This window comes from Zootermopsis nevadensis, unplaced genomic scaffold (genome assembly GCF_977971745.1).
Source record: "Zootermopsis nevadensis isolate Lab colony 2312 unplaced genomic scaffold, Znev_1.0 Znev_ptg000003l, whole genome shotgun sequence".
NCBI classification, from domain to species: Eukaryota; Metazoa; Arthropoda; class Insecta; order Blattodea; family Termopsidae; genus Zootermopsis; species Zootermopsis nevadensis.
Genome location: NW_028259135.1, coordinates 2,465,117 through 2,482,903, shown reverse-complemented (window position 1 = coordinate 2,482,903; position 17,787 = coordinate 2,465,117). Strand labels below are relative to the sequence as shown.

General features: G+C 38.4%; 2 protein-coding genes across 3 annotated transcripts in view; one reads left to right on the top strand and one right to left on the bottom strand.

Annotated features, from left to right (window-relative positions):
- LOC110840944 (allergen Per a 4) overlaps window positions 1-15,588 on the bottom strand; it is a 168,062-nt gene extending 152,474 nt beyond the window's left edge. The window contains exon 1 of the mRNA XM_087358613.1: window positions 15,449-15,588. The gene's annotated coding sequence lies outside the window, so the exon portion shown is untranslated. The remainder of the gene's footprint in view (window positions 1-15,448) is intronic.
- LOC147874870 (uncharacterized) lies at window positions 10,445-17,059 on the top strand. Of its 2 annotated transcripts, XR_015537819.1 has the most exons (6): window positions 10,445-10,624; window positions 10,903-11,030; window positions 11,934-12,013; window positions 14,136-14,207; window positions 14,807-16,410; window positions 16,653-17,059. XR_015537819.1 is itself a non-coding variant. In XM_087358590.1 (5 exons), the coding sequence occupies exons 1-5, from the start codon at window positions 10,481-10,483 to the stop codon at window positions 14,965-14,967; spliced, it is 585 nt and encodes a 194-aa protein (XP_087214716.1). In that variant the 5' UTR covers window positions 10,445-10,480; the 3' UTR covers window positions 14,968-17,059. The 2 variants fall into 2 exon arrangements, 1 of the variants encoding a protein (XP_087214716.1); XM_087358590.1 differs by having other exon boundaries at window positions 14,807-17,059.
- Window positions 17,060-17,787: the final 728 nt, after the last annotated feature.

Below are 17,787 nucleotides of genomic sequence, written 5' to 3'. Positions count from 1 at the left end.
GGTAGTAGCGCTGTAAAGTCTGGTAGACGTTAACCGACGTTTAAGAGGTCCTTGCGACTCATCGCCCAGATGATGAAGGCAGTATGAACCTCTGAAACGTCGCTAAACTTCTACCACACTACACGGCGCAACAACCTAGAAGACACCCATCTTCAGTGGGTCATTACGTTAATTCATTCATTATGTGAATATTAACATCTTTCCTTCTACGTGCTAATCAGTGTGACGCGTAATATTTCTTCGTTTTACTGTCTTAACAAACGCCTAAGCTTCAAGTCGCTCACAGCGACAAATACTGACGATAATAAAACGTGTTTTCTGACGTCAGATATGTAATTTTCATCCTACAAGATAATAGAGCGTTGTAAAAATCGCACGAGGGCGGCTGGCCCCCTGGTTGGTCCACGTACGAGCCTAATTCGAACAGATAGCCCCAACATTCTAGGCTTTTGTCCTTCTCTCGCCTAAAACGCAAGTACAACCAATTAAATGTGGTTTTAATGAAACCTAGACGATGGTAAATTACAAAAAGAAAAACATTTCTATCCAAGTTATTGCGCAATCACAAGAAAACTTAAGATACAAGATACACAACTTTGTATTTAAAAATAACTACACCCATAAAAAAATTAATCCTCATAATGAAAAATTGCTCAAATTAAGGTAAGGTCAAGTATGCACATAGTTGATAATTCTGTTAGAGGCAAGTACTTAGTAATGTGTGGACCTGCTTGCAAAAGTAAGTTAGTAACATTTTAAATAATTGACAATGCCGATTTAATCGAATTTCCTCACATAGAAAAACTTTACGCCCTCAAGTCACCTAGAAATCTAAATGATGTCTCAGGTATGTGCAAGGTTAAGATATCTTGCCCCTTTTTTAAAATTCGAAGAACAAAGGAACAGGTCAGTTCACGGTCGGATTCGATTGGTCTGTGTTATTCTCCGGATTTAACTTTGTTTACTGCAGCATACTGAAATATTTTCTGTCACTTGAACAAATTTTTACTTTTCATTTCAGCATCGTTTTGGACTGGCAGATACCTTCTGTTGGCAATCGAGCGAGACAGTTACTTCATAATGACGCTTTGCTCAAAGCAGGGTGGAAATAGTAAGTATAATTTTGATGATTACTTTATAAGGAGACTCGATGCATCAGCACCAAATTCAGAGACGCTGAGTCCTTACAGCATCACAGCGCAGAAGAACATCCTCGTATTCACAGATAAGATAACTTCAGATCCCACACGTATATCTCTTGCTACACATACACTAGGCTATAAAAGGCTGAGCATTTACTTTTTTCAACATTTCTACCCCATCTGTCCCTGCATAACATTCCTTGACGTTCTGGCACTTAACCTCCTGCTGATAAGGACGGTACACCACCGCCGTCCCTGTATCGGCGCCTACCCTCAACGATCTAGGTGTGTTTTTCGCCACAAACTCTTTATTATGCCTATATATTATTTGTGAAGACATAAATTCCTGAAAATATAAATATTTAACTTTTATCTGCCACCAAACCCTTGACGTTGAGAGTTGGATACCCTATAAAGTTATTATTATTTAGTGTTCTGTCTGACGACAGGTCCATTGCTCTGCCCAAAAAGAGCTCTCCAGTTGTGCCTATTCTCGGCTTCTCGCTTTAATTCCTGGAACGTCATCTTCTTTCCTTGTTTAAGGTCGTCGGTCTTCTTCCTAGTCCTCTCTTTCCTTCAACCTGGCCTTCGATGATATCACTCATTAATCCATTCCTTCTCATAATATGTCCCAGCCAGTTAGCTTTCCTTCGTGTAATCGCCTGCAGAATGTTTCTTTGCTCGTTGACTCTCCTCAATACTTCTTCGTTGGTCACTCGATCCGTCCACCTGATCTTCTCTATTCTTCTCCAACACCACATTTCAAAACTCTCCACGTATTTCCGTTCCTTCTTCCTGAGTGTCCAAGTCTCTGCTCCATACGTAACACTTCACTAGTTTCTCCTTCATCTCCAAGCCCAACTTGCTAGTGAGAAGTATCCTCTTCTTGACGAAAGCTGCCTTGGCCATGGCTATCCTTGCTTTTACCTCCTTGGTGCACAGAGCGTCCGTCGTGACTATGCTTCCCAAGTACTTGAAGTGCTCCACATTCTCCATCTGTTGGTTTCCAATTACAACGTTCAATGGTTCTGCTCTCGGTGTTATCCTCATTACCTTTGATTTTTCAATGTTGATTTCCATTCCATACTCTCTACCTGTTTCCACTAACTTGTCCATCATGTTCTGTAATTCCTCCTCTTCCTTCGCCAATATTACTAAGTCGTCTGCATACTTTACAGTCTTTATCACTCTTCCTCCAATTTTGAAGTCTCCTGTTCCCTCCAGAGCTTCCTTGGCAAGCCATTCCCCGTACAGGTTAAAAAGAATTGGTGATCAGCAGCATCCCTGTCTTACACCTCTACCTATCTCAACGCTGTTGGTGTCTCCTGACTCCAGTCTCACTTTGACTTTTTGCTGCATGTACAGGTTTTCGATTAGTCTTCTATCTCTCCAATCAATTCCAATTCTCTGTAGGATCCTCATTAATTTCTTCCATTTTACTCGATCGAAAGCCTTCTTCCAGTCGATGAAGCAGGCACATACTTCTTCCTTGACATCGAGAACTCTCTCTGAAATTATTCTCATAACTCTGATGGCATCTGTGGTTCCTCTTCCTCTCCTGAATCCAAATTGGTCGTCTCCCATCACTTCCTCTATCTTCTTTTCTAGTCTTTTAGTCAGTATTCTAGCCATCATCTTCGCCGCATGTGAGATTAGGCTGATGGTCCTGTAATCGCCGCACTTCTTGGAATTAAGTCCGATGGGATTTCATCATCTCCCATAGCTTTTCTTCATCTCATATCCTTTATGGCCCTCTCTACCTCGCTCTTCAGTATCTCTGGACCTTTGTCGACCTCCTCTACTTCTTCTTCTGGGTCCAATTCCATCTCCTTCTCATCCAGTCGATTGGCCTTGTCATAGAGCTCTTCAATATAATTTTCCCACACAGCTTTAACTTCATTCTGGTCGCTGACTATCTTTCCTGATGGGTCTTCTATTTCCTGTGTTCGAATTCCTTTGTTCGCTTTCCATCCTAGTTGTTTCGCCTTTGCATACATCAAATCGTATCTTCCAATTCTCTGGAGTGTCATTATCTCATCACATACTTCGTTGATGTAATCTTCTCTCGCCTTGTCTGTTTCTCTTCTCAGTTCGTTGTTCAGTCTTCGATATTTCTGTCTTCCCTCTTCACTGTTGATATTCTTCCATCTCCTCCTCTCATCCATCTTATCGAGCATAGCCTGTGTAATCCATGCCTTCCTTGGTATCCTTTTCATCCTACCAACCTTTTGTTCTAATGCCACTGTTAGGAACTTCTTGACATTCGTCCATTCCTCTTCAACGCTTTCGCCTTCACTTTCACTTAATTTTCCTTCCAATTCTGCTCTTACTTCGTCTCGCGCGCTCTTCAGGTTCTCCAGGTCCCATCTCTTCTTCCTCACCCCCTACTCCTGATTTTCTTCATTCTGGTGCTGACGTTTGCAACTAACATATTATGATCTGAGTCGATGTCCGCTGATGGCACTGGTGTCACATCCTTTACGCTATTCCGAAATCGTTGCTTCACTAAGATATAGTCTATATGGTATCTTTTCAAAAAATTTATACGCTCTTCTCCCTTACCCAAAGCTTCCTCTATGCAGTATCCACCTCACCTTCAATGCTTTAAAACAAACATAAGGAACAAATCATCATGTTCGTTGTTACGTCAACTAGTCCCTTTATCGCCTTTTACTCAGTCAAAATGTACCTGTATCAAGTTATTTGAGAAGTCACAAACTCACATGCATTAAATTGTTTTAATTCGTTCACTTATTTACACAATGTTTTCATAGTTATTTATTTTCATGTGTTCATTTGTATTTTTAAACGAGAAAGCTCAGGCGGTGTTGAGACTAGCTGCGGTTTGGACGACCGGGTTTCAATTCCCGGCTTGGCAAAGAATTCCTCCCCATGTCCAGATCGGCTCATAAACCCTCCCAAGCTCCTGTCAAACGGCAACCTGTGGGAGGGTGTAAAGCGACCGGAACTCGCAGATGACTGTCGACAGTAAACAGATGAAGAACGTGTGGCGTCACTCCCTCCAACATGAACTTCAATTTCATTTCTTTATCTCTGTTTCTACCTTTTATTTATCAGCTTAAACTTCTAAGCTGAATATTTACACAACACGTAATCTGTTTGCAGGAATTGCTTACATCGCGTTACGAAAACTGAATAATAAAGACGACCCTATAATCAATGGATTATTCAAAGATGTCAACGAAACCGGCATCGATACCAGCAACATGGTGTACTATCCAACCTTGCGTTGCAATTATTGACTGTGGGAGCGCACGAACACAATGGCAATATTTGTACTGCACATTGTTTTTTGGTGTAGGGTGTAAGGGGTAACATCTTGTGTTGAAACCATTGTCCAAAAGGCAGAGTTTTACAGATATGAATCTTTTGTAAAAATATAGGTTTCTGAGTCCAATTCAACATATAAACTGAGGCCAGAGGGGCTTGACTAATTATGCCAAGCCATGCATATCAACACAAATATCATTTTACATATAAAAAGTTTCATTTAACGCTCCATTGCTAATGAGTATCCCAATTCTTAAATACGGCACCATGTAGTGTGGACTGTGTCACTGATGATTCGAATAACCTTACTGTCTCCATCTTCAAGGTAAAGTGGCTATCAAATGGCTCCTGCTGATACTTGTATAGCAGGCCACACGTCGTGGGGACCTGTTTAATTTGCTTCTACATGAAGCCATCATTCAGAAACAGAACACTTTCCCTTGAAACCTAAGAGTTTAGATATATTTCATAATAACTTGTTCATACATGCATACTTCCTGTTTTATCACTGGTGAAATCAATTACAAATTAGTAAATGTCTCCTACACATCTGTGTCTATTTACTTTAAGATGATACATTTTCAAAGCAAATTTTATTAAGGCCTGTCCTCACCTCATTCCTCTTCACGTAACATTTTAAGTATTTAGAAGTAACTCTTAAGTTTGGAGATGTGTTCCAACTTAGCGCACACAGCTGAAGCGTCCAACTTAAGAGCACAACGCATTTTGAAATTCTGTGCCCACAAGGTCACATTTATTCTTGCAGTATACAGCTTTATGAGTGTAAAACAATATTCTAAATTCGAGTCTGATTTTAATCGACTGAAGTCGACCGACAACTGTGGGTGGACTGCGATAGATCGGACTCGATGAGATATTTTTTATTCCACTGTCAAAAACCGCTCTTCTCCAAACATGAATGAAAGAAAGAAATCCTAAAATCTCATGACATAAGAGCCAGTAATCGAGACGTTTGACAGAAAGAGCGCGCTTTCGTGCAAACGAGGCTACGGTGGGGTCTGGAGGAGTCTGCTGTATCTCGCGGAACGGAACCAGAGACAACTTCTTGTAAGATAATGCCGCAATTAACTATATTACTCTTCAACGCAAACAATTAAATCCCGCCACTTGTGACGGGTTATAAGCTGTGCTCCTGAATAATACAAAGCTATAAACCATTGCACTATACATGATTAGTTACAGACAAGACGGTATTCTTGCCACACGTCAACACTGTCCCGCAATATCACCCGGATTTGCTGAAGGAAATGCTGCTTTGTTAATGGACGATGAGATAAGCTTCTTTGTTATCAGTTAAATACCCAGACAAGCTGGCAGTGGGACGTATTAAGTACTGCCCCACTGGTCGGCCAAAAAACAAACTACTTTCTTTTTGAAGATTTCTGTCTTCTGGGTTGTTGCGCTGTGTAGTCTGGTCGATGTCAACCAACGTTTCAGAGGTCATACTGCCTCCATCATCAGGGCGATGAGTATGAAGATTTCTGTCTTCTGGGTTGTTGCGCTGTGTAGTCTGGTCGATGTTAACCAACGTTTCTGAGGTCATACTGCCTCCATCATCAGGGCGCCCTGATGATGGAGGCAGTATGACCTCTGAAACGCTGGTTAACATCGACCAGACTACACAGAAGACAGAAATCTTCATACTCATCGCCCTGATGACGGAGGCAGTATGACCTCTGAAACGTTGGTTAACATCGACCAGACTACACAGCGCAACAACCCAGAGGACAGAAATCTTCATACTCATCGCTCTGATGACGGAGGCAGTATGACCTCTGAAACGTTGGTTAACATCGACCAGACTACACGGCGCAACAACCCAGAAGATAGAAATCTTCATACTCATCGCCCTGATGACGGAGGCAGTATGACCTCCGAAACGTTGGTAAACATCGACCAGACTACACAGCGCAACAACCCAGAAGACAGCCATCTTCATACTCATCGCCCTGATGACGGAGGCAGTATGACCTCCGAAACGTTGGTTAACATCGACCAGACTACACAGCGCAACAACCCAGAAGACAGCCATCTTCATACTCATCGCCCTGATGATGGAGGCAGTATGACCTCTGAAACGTTGGTTAACATCGACCAGACTACACGGCGCAACAACCCAGAAGACAGAAATCTTCATACTCATCGCCCTGATGATGAAGGCAGTATGACCTCTGAAACGTTGGTTAACATCGACCAGACTACACGGCGCAACAACCCAGAAGACAGAAATCTTCATACTCATCGCCCTGATGATGGAGGCAGTATGACCTCTGAAACGTTGGTAAACATCGACCAGACTACACAGCGCAACAACCCAGAAGACAGCCATCTTCATACTCATCGCCCTGATGACGGAGGCAGTATGACCTCCGAAACGTTGGTTAACATCGACCAGACTACACAGCGCAACAACCCAGAAGACAGAAATCATCATACTCATCGCCCTGATGATGGAGGCAGTATGACCTCTGAAACGTTGGTTAACATCGACCAGACTACACAGCGCAACAACCCAGAAGACAGCCATCTTCATACTCATCGCCCTGATGACGGAGGCAGTATGACCTCCGAAACGTTGGTTATCGACCAGACTACACAGCGCAACAACCCAGAAGACAGCCATCTTCATACTCATCGCCCTGATGACGGAGGCAGTATGACCTCTGAGCCGTTGGTAAATATCGACCAGACTACACGGCGCAACAACCCATAAGACAGAAATCTTGAGACTCACCGCTGTGAAAACCTCAAATCTTACAATAACAGAGATTCATTCTTTGCATCTGTCTGTTTATCCGACCACATGTTTTATCGTTGATACTACTGAACGTATTTCGACTGATTTTGGTACTAAACGATCCACAACAATAAATGGAAACTTAATTTTTGTTCCTTTTGTTTACTTATTGTTGTCAGAGGTCAAGAAATTGTCTTTCCTTAACCATGTACCTATTCCTGATATATGTGAAGAATACTGGAAGTATAATAAAATGCAATAAAAATAACGTATTCATACATTTTAATTAGCTTTGTTAACACACTTTAAACATTTCTCAATGTTACTGATTTTAGAGCTCAGTACACCACGAGTTTATAGACGCGAGGGATTTATTTACATTTGTGATAAATGCAATTCGATACACAAAAATGTAAATTCGAAAAGAACGCATTTTGAAAATATGTATACGCCCTCGTACACTTTTTTTCCCCTTGTTTAATCATATTTCTAAATACAAGAAAGACATTTTCCGTGTCTTTATGCAGAACGTAATAAGTTACATGGAATCTACATGCACTGTAGACAGATTACAGCTCTTAATTAATTTTTTCACTTTAGGTCTACATATGGACGAAATTCATGAGCGTGGAAAGATAAATTTTGCATTTAGTATTTTGCAGATAACGTTCATGTTTACACTCCCCTCTGCAGATGATGTATTGATATTGATAAGTGATATTGATCTGCTCTTCATGACATAGATTGAACAGTTCATAGCAGTCATTCCATCATATTGCCTTACATTGAATCTAAATGAACAGGGATTAAATATTTACGGCAGGTAAGACATATATACAAGTCATGACCTATTACTAAGTAAGTTAATTGTATAACTTAAAAGGTCATTATATAAAGAATTTTTTATTAATTACAGAACGGTAAACTGAGAGCTACTATAACTAGAAATATGGATGTCAGTCAGACCACAATACGCATGCGCACTCGCGTGTGGTTTTGAAACGATTCTGATATTTTTGGTTACAGTGAGCCTTCTCATTTGTATGTGAAATACTATTTTAAGCCATGCAGGTTCATTGTTGACCATGTTTTTGTTACAAGCTCGTACAATCACAGAACAAGATGTAAATCTGTAATTAACATAGATCACAAAATGGAGAAAGTTAACCGTCTGTGACCCACGCTTCATTCAAACCAGACACACCGTCAACTTGTACGTCCACATGTCTCAACTTTGTCTAGAAAATGGGATCATCTCTTTACATTTCCACAGACACAGAAAATGTCAGCACAGTTTTTTCAAATAATTACCAGCCCAAGTTAAGCATCGAGGAAAAACTTCAAGAATACACGTGGTCACATCGGAAAATAACAATTATTCCTGTGATAATACTCCATAGTGCCAAGTTTAATGGTAACCATAAACGGTTTTCTGTCTAAAAACTCTTAATTGTTCGTAAGAACCCCTTTGATTTTAATGTTAACTGTTACTCATTTTTATATTCAAAAGACAAAACATCTACGAGGTGCGATCGGAAAGTTTCAAGACTGTGTCAATAGAGGGCGAACCGGATGTAGTACGAGCTTCTGTCGCTAGGGGGTGCGGCCTACATTCATAGTGAATCAGTATGCCAGCCGGCATCATCGAATTAGCATTTGTTTCTTAGTTACGGGCGTTTTGGTAGTGCATTACACCGACCCTCCTGCGATTTCGGAATGGCGTGTGCATCAAATTTTGCCAAAGACTCGCCAAAACCGCTACGGAAACCTATGAAATACTAAAGCAAGCATTTGGGGAGTCCGCAATAGGTCGTGCACAAACTTTTGTGTGGCATTCACGTTTTAAAAATGGCCGAACCTCTGTCGATGATGACGAGCGTTCTGGACGACCATCTTCGAGCACAACGCCCGAAAATGTTAATGTTGGGATAGGCTGTGGGACCTGTCAGCTGATTTTAAAGGAAGAACTCCACATGCGACGCATCCTGTCTGAGGACCAGAAGCAGAATCGACTTCTCGTTTGTCAGGAGCTCAAAGATCTTGCAAGAACCGACCCCAACTTCCTTTCTAAGCTCCGTGTGACTTCTTCCTCTTCCCAAAGATGAAAATTCAGCTAAAGGGAAGGAGATTTGAGACGATAGAAGAGATTCAGGCAGAATCGCAGATGGTGCTTGACAGGCTGACAAAGAAAGATTTCCAGGGATGCTTCCAGGCTTGGCAGCGGCGCTGGGATCGTTGTGTTCACTCCCAGGGGAACTACTTCGAGGGTGATGGATGAATTTAATACCTGAGATAAGTGTACGGGTTTTTATACGCGCAGGCTGGAAACTTTCCGATCGCACCTCGTATTACTTCACATCAAAATCATTTGCTGCTGTCTGTGAAGCATTTAGCGATGCGTATCCTCAAGGAGTACTGAATAACGCTACACATCGACTGGTAACAAAATTTCGTAACACACCTGAATAACCAAGTAAGGAAATTGTTAAACGTGCAATAATTTCATTTTTTTGAAAATGTAGTGATCTTTTACACTGTTTAAATAACGATTGTTAGCCGCGTTTTGACTGTCTTGTGGTTTTTCTGATCTGAAACATGTAATGGAAATAAAATATCAATCAGACGTTAAATATTATTACCGTCTTTATTTGTGTGATGGTAAAATATTAATTCAATTTGTTTGTGTGTTATTAAGTACATTATAAGTAATATTAACTTTTAGTTTTTCATTAAATTTTGTGTTTTAGAATCATCACCTGGTATACTTGTCTCACATTTTATTACATAATTCATTAACTGAGGCCCTTTGAACCTGAACCATTTAAGCTATTAACTACAAATGTCAAATTCATTTAAGGCTTCATTTTTTTATTCTTTGTTAAGATCTGATATAATGTCCAAATGCAGTATGAATATTCAGTTCCAATACAACCACTCTCAAATCATGCATTCTACCAGATATTTACCGTTCAACAAGAGGAATGCCCTTAGAAGTCAAGCCCCGAGTGCTACAATTTAAACGACAGAGGCAACGAATGCCCACATTGTACTGTAACACCAAGAATATAAGAAATTAATGAAAAGCACATATAAACTACATTTTATTTCATGATGAATCAGTCTGAAAGGATTCACCAACTGAGCCATCAATGTGGTAGTTAAGCCCCCACTGCTAAACACTCCATGGTGTCACCTAATCAGGATTTGTTTACTCAACTGATAGCGACACAGCCCCTGAGCACACCATATTAAAACATGAGACTGGGAATCTGTCATAGCTCTGTTCACCATGGTACTCATTGTCACACTTCTGGTGGCTTCCAGCTTCATGCTAGAATCATCAGCAGAAATATACTACCCAGCAGACTGCAGTGATAGCCCACCAAAAACTATCCCAGGAGGACCCACCCCAGAGACACCTATAGTTGATATGGTAAGAGACAGCATGCAAACATCATGTTAGTTATTGTAAGTACAGACCAAAGTCAGCGACGCGGGGCCGTCTTGCTTTAGGCTTTGGTTTATAGCATTTTGTTTGTGGTGTTATTTATTTACCATCACTTTTGTTATGTGTTTTTTTTTTGGATAATATGTTTATTTGTCAGTCAGTTAATTGGTCTGTTAGTCAGTACATTTGTTTGTTAAGGTGGTAGGTACCACCTAATTCTCACAAAATAATGCTCAACTAATAATTGTCTACGTGTGTAACAGCTCCTTGGCAACTGGAAAGTAGTTAAACAGGATAAAGAAAATGAAGAACTCAACTGCCTGACTATAAGTTTGAAAATGACAGAAAATGATACCGAGATACAGGCCACAATTTCCGCCTTCAACGTCAGGTAAGAGTCGCTTAGTATAGTGACAGTTAAAGTTCACTGGGTGCGGGAAGATACGGTTAACAGAACTCTCCAAACGTTCAGACACCTTCAAAAACTACTGAAAGAAATAACGTTAATGCAGATTCAATTCATACTGTGCTTTTCGTGAGACAGCCGTATTGTTTTACGCTGATCACTGGTGTGCATGAGAGGAGACGATAAAAGGGCGGTGGGACAAAGCAAAATAAATTCCTGATATCAGCAGCAAAAGGAAAATTTCAGAAAGAATGGCTATGTCTACTGGTAAATATTACTATGAGACATACTATTGCAATATCACACAGAATCTGTTTGTGACTAGCAACTACCTGTCTTATTCATTCTCTCTTTATTGTGGGTTAAATGCATTAACATGCAGCAAGAATTGAAGGGTTTAATTCAAAAATGTAAAATGGATCATCAACATATTCTTTCTTTCCTGCAGTTTGATTTAACAAACTATGATATAAGTTTTCTTAAGAAAATAATATGAATTCAGTCACTGTCATTACCTGTGAACAGTTTCAATGCAAAATTGCATACATTGTTAAGTTTTTACTTTCCCCTGAAGAGTTTATAAGATTGAAGCTACATTCCTTCTGCACCAAAACCTTCAATTGTCTAACAGTATGTTTAATTAATTGGTTATTTAACTAGTTCATTAATTATTTGGTAATCTAATTAGTCAGACAGTCAGACCACTAATTAGTTAGTTACTGAGTTTGGAAAATCGTTGATTACAATGTAATAGCCAGTCAGTTACTTATTTAACAGGTCATCAAGACATTTAGTCTATCAATTACTTAGCTATGTAATTAGCTAGTCAGGTTCACTATTACAGCTAAACTGGTTTAAAACAAGTCTCTCGACCCCTCTCCTTTACAGTTCACAGCAGGAATTCTCACTCAGTGCTAAAGGAACACTACACACAAACAACACTGTGTTCATGCTGGGAGTCACTAAAGGTAAGGAGGAACTGCAAATACACTAGAATTGAGGGTCTGATTACTATCAAAGAGACCAACGGTTCTAATGTGTGGCCGAAGGAAATATAGAACACTGTTACCAAGATGTAGTCTAATATTGTAACATCTACTGTATACAAACTGTTTTAAATGTCAACATTTAAATTTTCTGATATAACTGTTTTCGAATATCCTCCCAAACAGACTGTGGCTACAGTGAATTCTTTATTAATAAATTCTGTCTGAGACAAATTTTTGTTTGAAAACCATAACTCTTTCCATATTAAGAAAAAAGAAACATTTCAAGTCAACTGTGGTCTTAAGGGTTCAACCCTGAAAATTGAGGTGATACATTCCTCCGAAACTCTGGTTACCATAGCATCACAGCCCAGAAGGCTATAAGTAATATCTTTGGTGCTGTGAACACCTCAAGTATCAGAACATTTCAATACACTGGAACACCAAAAATATCCTGTTTAATGCTTTTCCCTCTATGAACAAGGCATCTCATTTTGAAACTTGTCTCTTGTTATCTATAAATATCACTGATGTGTAACATCAGTGAAAATTCTCTCCTGCCATTACCTCATTTGCATTTGCAAAAATGAAAGTTATGTGTTACAATGGAATTATGGAGAAACACTGGTTCAAACAATTTCAGCATGGAAAGACTTAAATATAGATATGTACAAAAATCTTACTATGTTGCTAACATAAATAATATCTATTAGGCAGGCAAACTGGATGCTTCAAATCCAGACCACAGACCACAAACCACCTATCATAACTGAGAATGTATGTAGAATAATTCCTCACTTACTTAAGTGCAGTACCTTAAAATAATAGGTCATAAAATCTTCTCTTTAAACTACATCCAAATTATTTCAATTCTTAAACATTTTATCACGTTTCATTTGACACTGCACATCATCAGATGACATGTCATAAAATGTGGAGTGCTAATCATTCACTCTATAATTTAATCCTGATATTGAGTTCGTTTGTTAATGACACAGTTAGATCCATAAAATGTGACCTATAGAAATTGAAACTTTAGTAACCCTAACTGAATATGATTAAGACATGGAGCAATTATTATGAAAAGAAAATTATGAGTTGTTATGAAACTCAAAACAGTGATTTACGCCAAATAAGGCAACCAGTCAGCTCAGTAATTTTATGGCATGAATGAATGTACTGATTTATCACAGGAAGACTTAAGAGGCCAGCTGTTGATAAACTCATAGCTTATGTCATTCTGTGTAACAACAAAGCAGGTGTGACAACACAGATAGTGATAACCGTATGGTACCAGCACTTTGCCTACAGCTCAGCTCTGAGAATAACAAGACTGAAAGCCTGGACTCCAGTCTGGAGTTAACAGAGGTTCTATATATGTTTTGTGGTGTTACGCAATTTGACCTTCATTTATTGCAAACATACATAAACTTATATGTACATTGCTACTAAAATAACAGATTATGGCACTCCATGGAGACAAGATACATTTTTCATTCTGTTTCTTCAAATATACTAACAGTAAAAGCATGAAGTAACTCCCCTTAAGAAGCTAGATGTCATTCAGCTAGTCAAGAATATATATGACTTTTATGGAAATGGAAAATTAATAGCCATGTTAGAACCCTAGGTTGTTGTAACAATTTGTATCATGCTACTTTATTTTATGGTGGCTGTTGTTAGCCCCACCCAACTATCAGATTGGAGAACCCCTTTATCTGCTAACCACAACTGCTATCTTACTTACACACCCTAAGGTCATGCTATATCAAATACATATAATGTAACAAATTTTTCATAGAACTGCAATATCAAATATTATGAAAATCCATTCAAACATTATCGAGAATTTCATGCAGACAAGACAGATTAATAAGCATTCCACACGGATGCAAACTTGCCTAAAACTTTGTGAATGTACTTATTGAAATATTTATTTGCATATTTAATATGCTTGACTATAAATCAGAAAATTTACAACTAATTCAGTGGTTTTAAATTTTCACAAAAGTACTTTCACCTGTTATGAAATTTTGATAAAGATTCTACATTGCAAGTTTTCTGGTGTTTGAATTTTAAACATGTTTCAATTTTCTAATTCCAGATAAGTACTATCTGAACACACTAGACCTGGTAAACTTTTATGGCATAATATTCACCTGTCATGGGAATAAAGGTAAGTATATACATTTTGAAGTGACCATAAATCACACAAAAAGTGGAAAGCTATAGTACAGTAAGCATAGTTTGCAAATGAATTTTTATCCGATTTGTACCAATATTAATTCATTACACATAATAGTTTATCAAGACAGAGACGAAATAATTTATTCCTTATTTTATAAAATGTACACCTAACAAAAGCGTCACAGGAGTTCACTTCAGCAATGAATGCAAAGGACACGTTAATGGTTTGGCTAATGAAGAATAATATTCCACTTAACCCTTTGCATACCTAACATAGTTATAACATCAAGATTCTTATTAAGAAGGTCCTTGGTTTCAGTCAAAGTACAAAAAGAGGCTATTCTAACTCAAGTTTTCAGCGACTTTTTTCAGTCCCTCCAGGAAAATACATAGCACTTAAAAGTAGGACAAAAATTGCTTCGTCCACACCATCATTCTGACATTTGAAGTTATATACACACAGTAAGCAGCATGTACAAATCTATATCTACATTCATGCTGTTTATTGCATATTTTTACTCACATGTGAATATGTGATGATGCTATTCAAAACACATTTTCATTACAGGGTGTATGTTACTGTTACAGCTGTCCAGTATGTTGCAACCAAAGAAAAACCAATTCCAGTAGCAGTTGAAGGACAAGATTTAAAGGATGTCAACCATGATACCTGTTCCAGTGCATCTACATTTGCCCAACAAACTCTGATCACCATATTTATTGTATTCTCTCTAAAGCATCTCATTTAAATCAGAAATGTCAACTAAATAATTACCATCACTACATAATCCATAATTATTCAAATATCATGAATAATATATTGCCCATCATCAGCACCATAATTACCAACATCATAGTTGTTATTAATCAATATTATTCTTATATTGTCTGGTATCTCAAGGGGACCTAGTATATTACATCCCTAAAATACAAAATTTAAATTGCTTGTTCTTAATGCCTCACAAATGTTTGGGCACACTTAATTTTTTAGAGGTTATGGAGCACACCCACTGTCTTTACCTTTCCAGATTCTTTTTAAATACAATTTCTGCATGAAGCAGGACTCTTTTTCTATATGCAAGAAAATATTACATTAATTACTATATTTTATGGTATAACTGACTTGCTAAACTGTGTAAATCACACATGAAAAAAGTGTCCTGAACATTCTAAAGCTCTATTTCTTATGGAAGCTGAGATAAGATACATCTAATGACAAATGTAACTTACAGGAACTGAGCTCCACATGTGTGATCTTCATGGTCTCCATCAACTTCACATTCTTCACTTCATTCACATCACTGTGCTGTAGTAATTAAACTTCATAATCTTTCATTGTTTTTAATAACTGTTACTGAAGGTTGAATGTGTGTTTGTTTGAAGGTTAGGTTTAAGTCTAGACATATCTCCTGCACAAATTGTTACTTAGGCCTTTCTCTGTACATTCCTATTTTACAAATGTTAATGTAACTTCTGAGCATGACTGGTAACCACACAAACTTCAATAAAACACATGATGGAAAAGCACAAGTTCACTCACAATAGATAACCTGCCTGTCACTCTTATCACAGAAAAACAAAATGGATTTTCTATAGGTTGGCCATATTAAAATTCCCTTCACATAGTGGAAATCTCAAGCCGGCCATTCACGATCGCTCCAGATGGATGACATCCGAATGGATGACGTCCAAACGGATGTCGTCCAAAGAGGTACTACATTCACGGTCGCGTCACGCCAGTCGCGGTTTGTTGTCACTCTGTGAAGTGCGTGGTGTTTGCGATGGACGAAGAATTGTTACTAGCTACGGCAGTATGCCTGTATATTAAAAGGAGGAAACCAAAACGAAAGTGGTCAAAGCAATGGCTCTTAAACAGAAGCAATTTAAGTCACGTCAATTTAATTAGTGAACTGAGTTTGGAGCCGTCAGACTGGAGAAACTATTTACGAATGGATGAGTGTGCTTATTTCCGCTTATTGGGGCTAGTCACGCCTGTGATACAAAAACAGGACACGAATATGAGACAATGCATCAGTCCTCATGTAAGATTGTCAGCGACTTTGAGATTTTTGGCTTCAGGCATGAACTATGAAGAACTGAAGTATGTGACAGCTACTTCTCCACAACGTTTAGGAGTAATTATCCCCGAGACTTGCAGGGCAATACTGCAGTGTTTGAAAGGATACCTTAAGGTAAGGTCAGGATTATTACTATATTTGTTAAAATATAATTAGTTTCTGAATGTAATTAGTTTTTTACATTTAATTAGTTTCAATTAGTTCGTGAATCACATGACTGATGATGCCACTTAAGAGGCGAAACATGTCTCATAATATATTTTAACTTATTTGTAAAATACATGGCAACTCTCTATATTTATCAATAACGAAATCACGCCCCGACATTATGCAACTTTCGACTTGACTGGACGAAGGCTCGTGGCAGACTGGCATGAGAATGGACCACGTTTCCGCCACTCACGATACGATGGCGCGATGGAGTGATGGAGCGATCGGATGGATTATGGCTCACAGAATATCCAAACGAGCCCACCGCGCCACGCCAATGGACTTGAGTTTCCGCATTCACAGTACAATTTTGGAGCGACACCGCGCCATTTGGACGAATGGAGCGATCGTGAATGGCCGGCTTCACTCTGAAATGGTTTATTTGAAAAATAATATCTGTGAAAGTAACATATATAACCACATCCGTGCAATACCATTTTTAGTATTTCATGTATTTTGAAATAAGATATATGCACAAATGATACCTGACACAAGTTTACAGATTTTGTCTCAAAATAAATTAAAAAATAAAAATGCAATGATTTTCACCCTACCATATAATTAAATCAGTAGTACCTAAGATTACCACTGGACATGATCCTATGTTAAATGCATTAATTGCACATCACAAATTATTTCCCTAATAAATATTACCCAGCCATCAATGTCAAGGCCAATAATGTATGCAAACTTGCAAAGTCATGTCTTATTAAAGTGTCAACCAATTCAAATGGCTTTTGCTAAGCTCTTCAGCATTCTTCTTACAGTAGTTCTATGCCACACCCTGTGAACAATCAGTATTTTCGTTTTGTTATTTTTGTATTATGAGAATAAATAAGTGAATAGAAAGTTTCACTGCAAGAAATCAAAATTACAATTACAATAATAAATTTGGGGAATGCTTCTTACCATTCAGTTCAGACTCTTTCTTTGTTATCCCATTTGTTATAAATAACACAAAAGATTAAAATATACAGAGCTTCAACTTTACCTGTTTTATATGGCCACAATTCAAGGTATCTGAGAAGAGGATTATGAGAAGAACATATGAATCTAAGAGGAAGTAATAGAAAGGTGATGAAAATAACTTAAGAAACAGCTTCTTACATGTACTAACAGCATGATCAAATCAAGATGAGATGACCAGGCCATGTAACACATACAGCAGAAATGCATACAGATTAAAGACGGTTCTCTTCTGAGTTACACTGCGTAGTCTGGTAGAAGAATGTCGCTCAGTGCATACGCATTCTTAAACAAAACACGTGAATGGAACCATCT

Coding starts and splice junctions, on each gene's coding strand:
- LOC147874870 (XM_087358590.1), top strand. CDS start 10,481: ATGGTACTCATTGTCACACTTCTGGTGGCTTCCAGCTTCATGCTAGAA. Junction 12,014..14,135: donor CATGCTGGGAGTCACTAAAG/GTAAGGAGGAAC, acceptor TTCTAATTCCAG/ATAAGTACTATCTGAACACA. Junction 14,208..14,806: donor CACCTGTCATGGGAATAAAG/GTAAGTATATAC, acceptor TTACTGTTACAG/CTGTCCAGTATGTTGCAACC.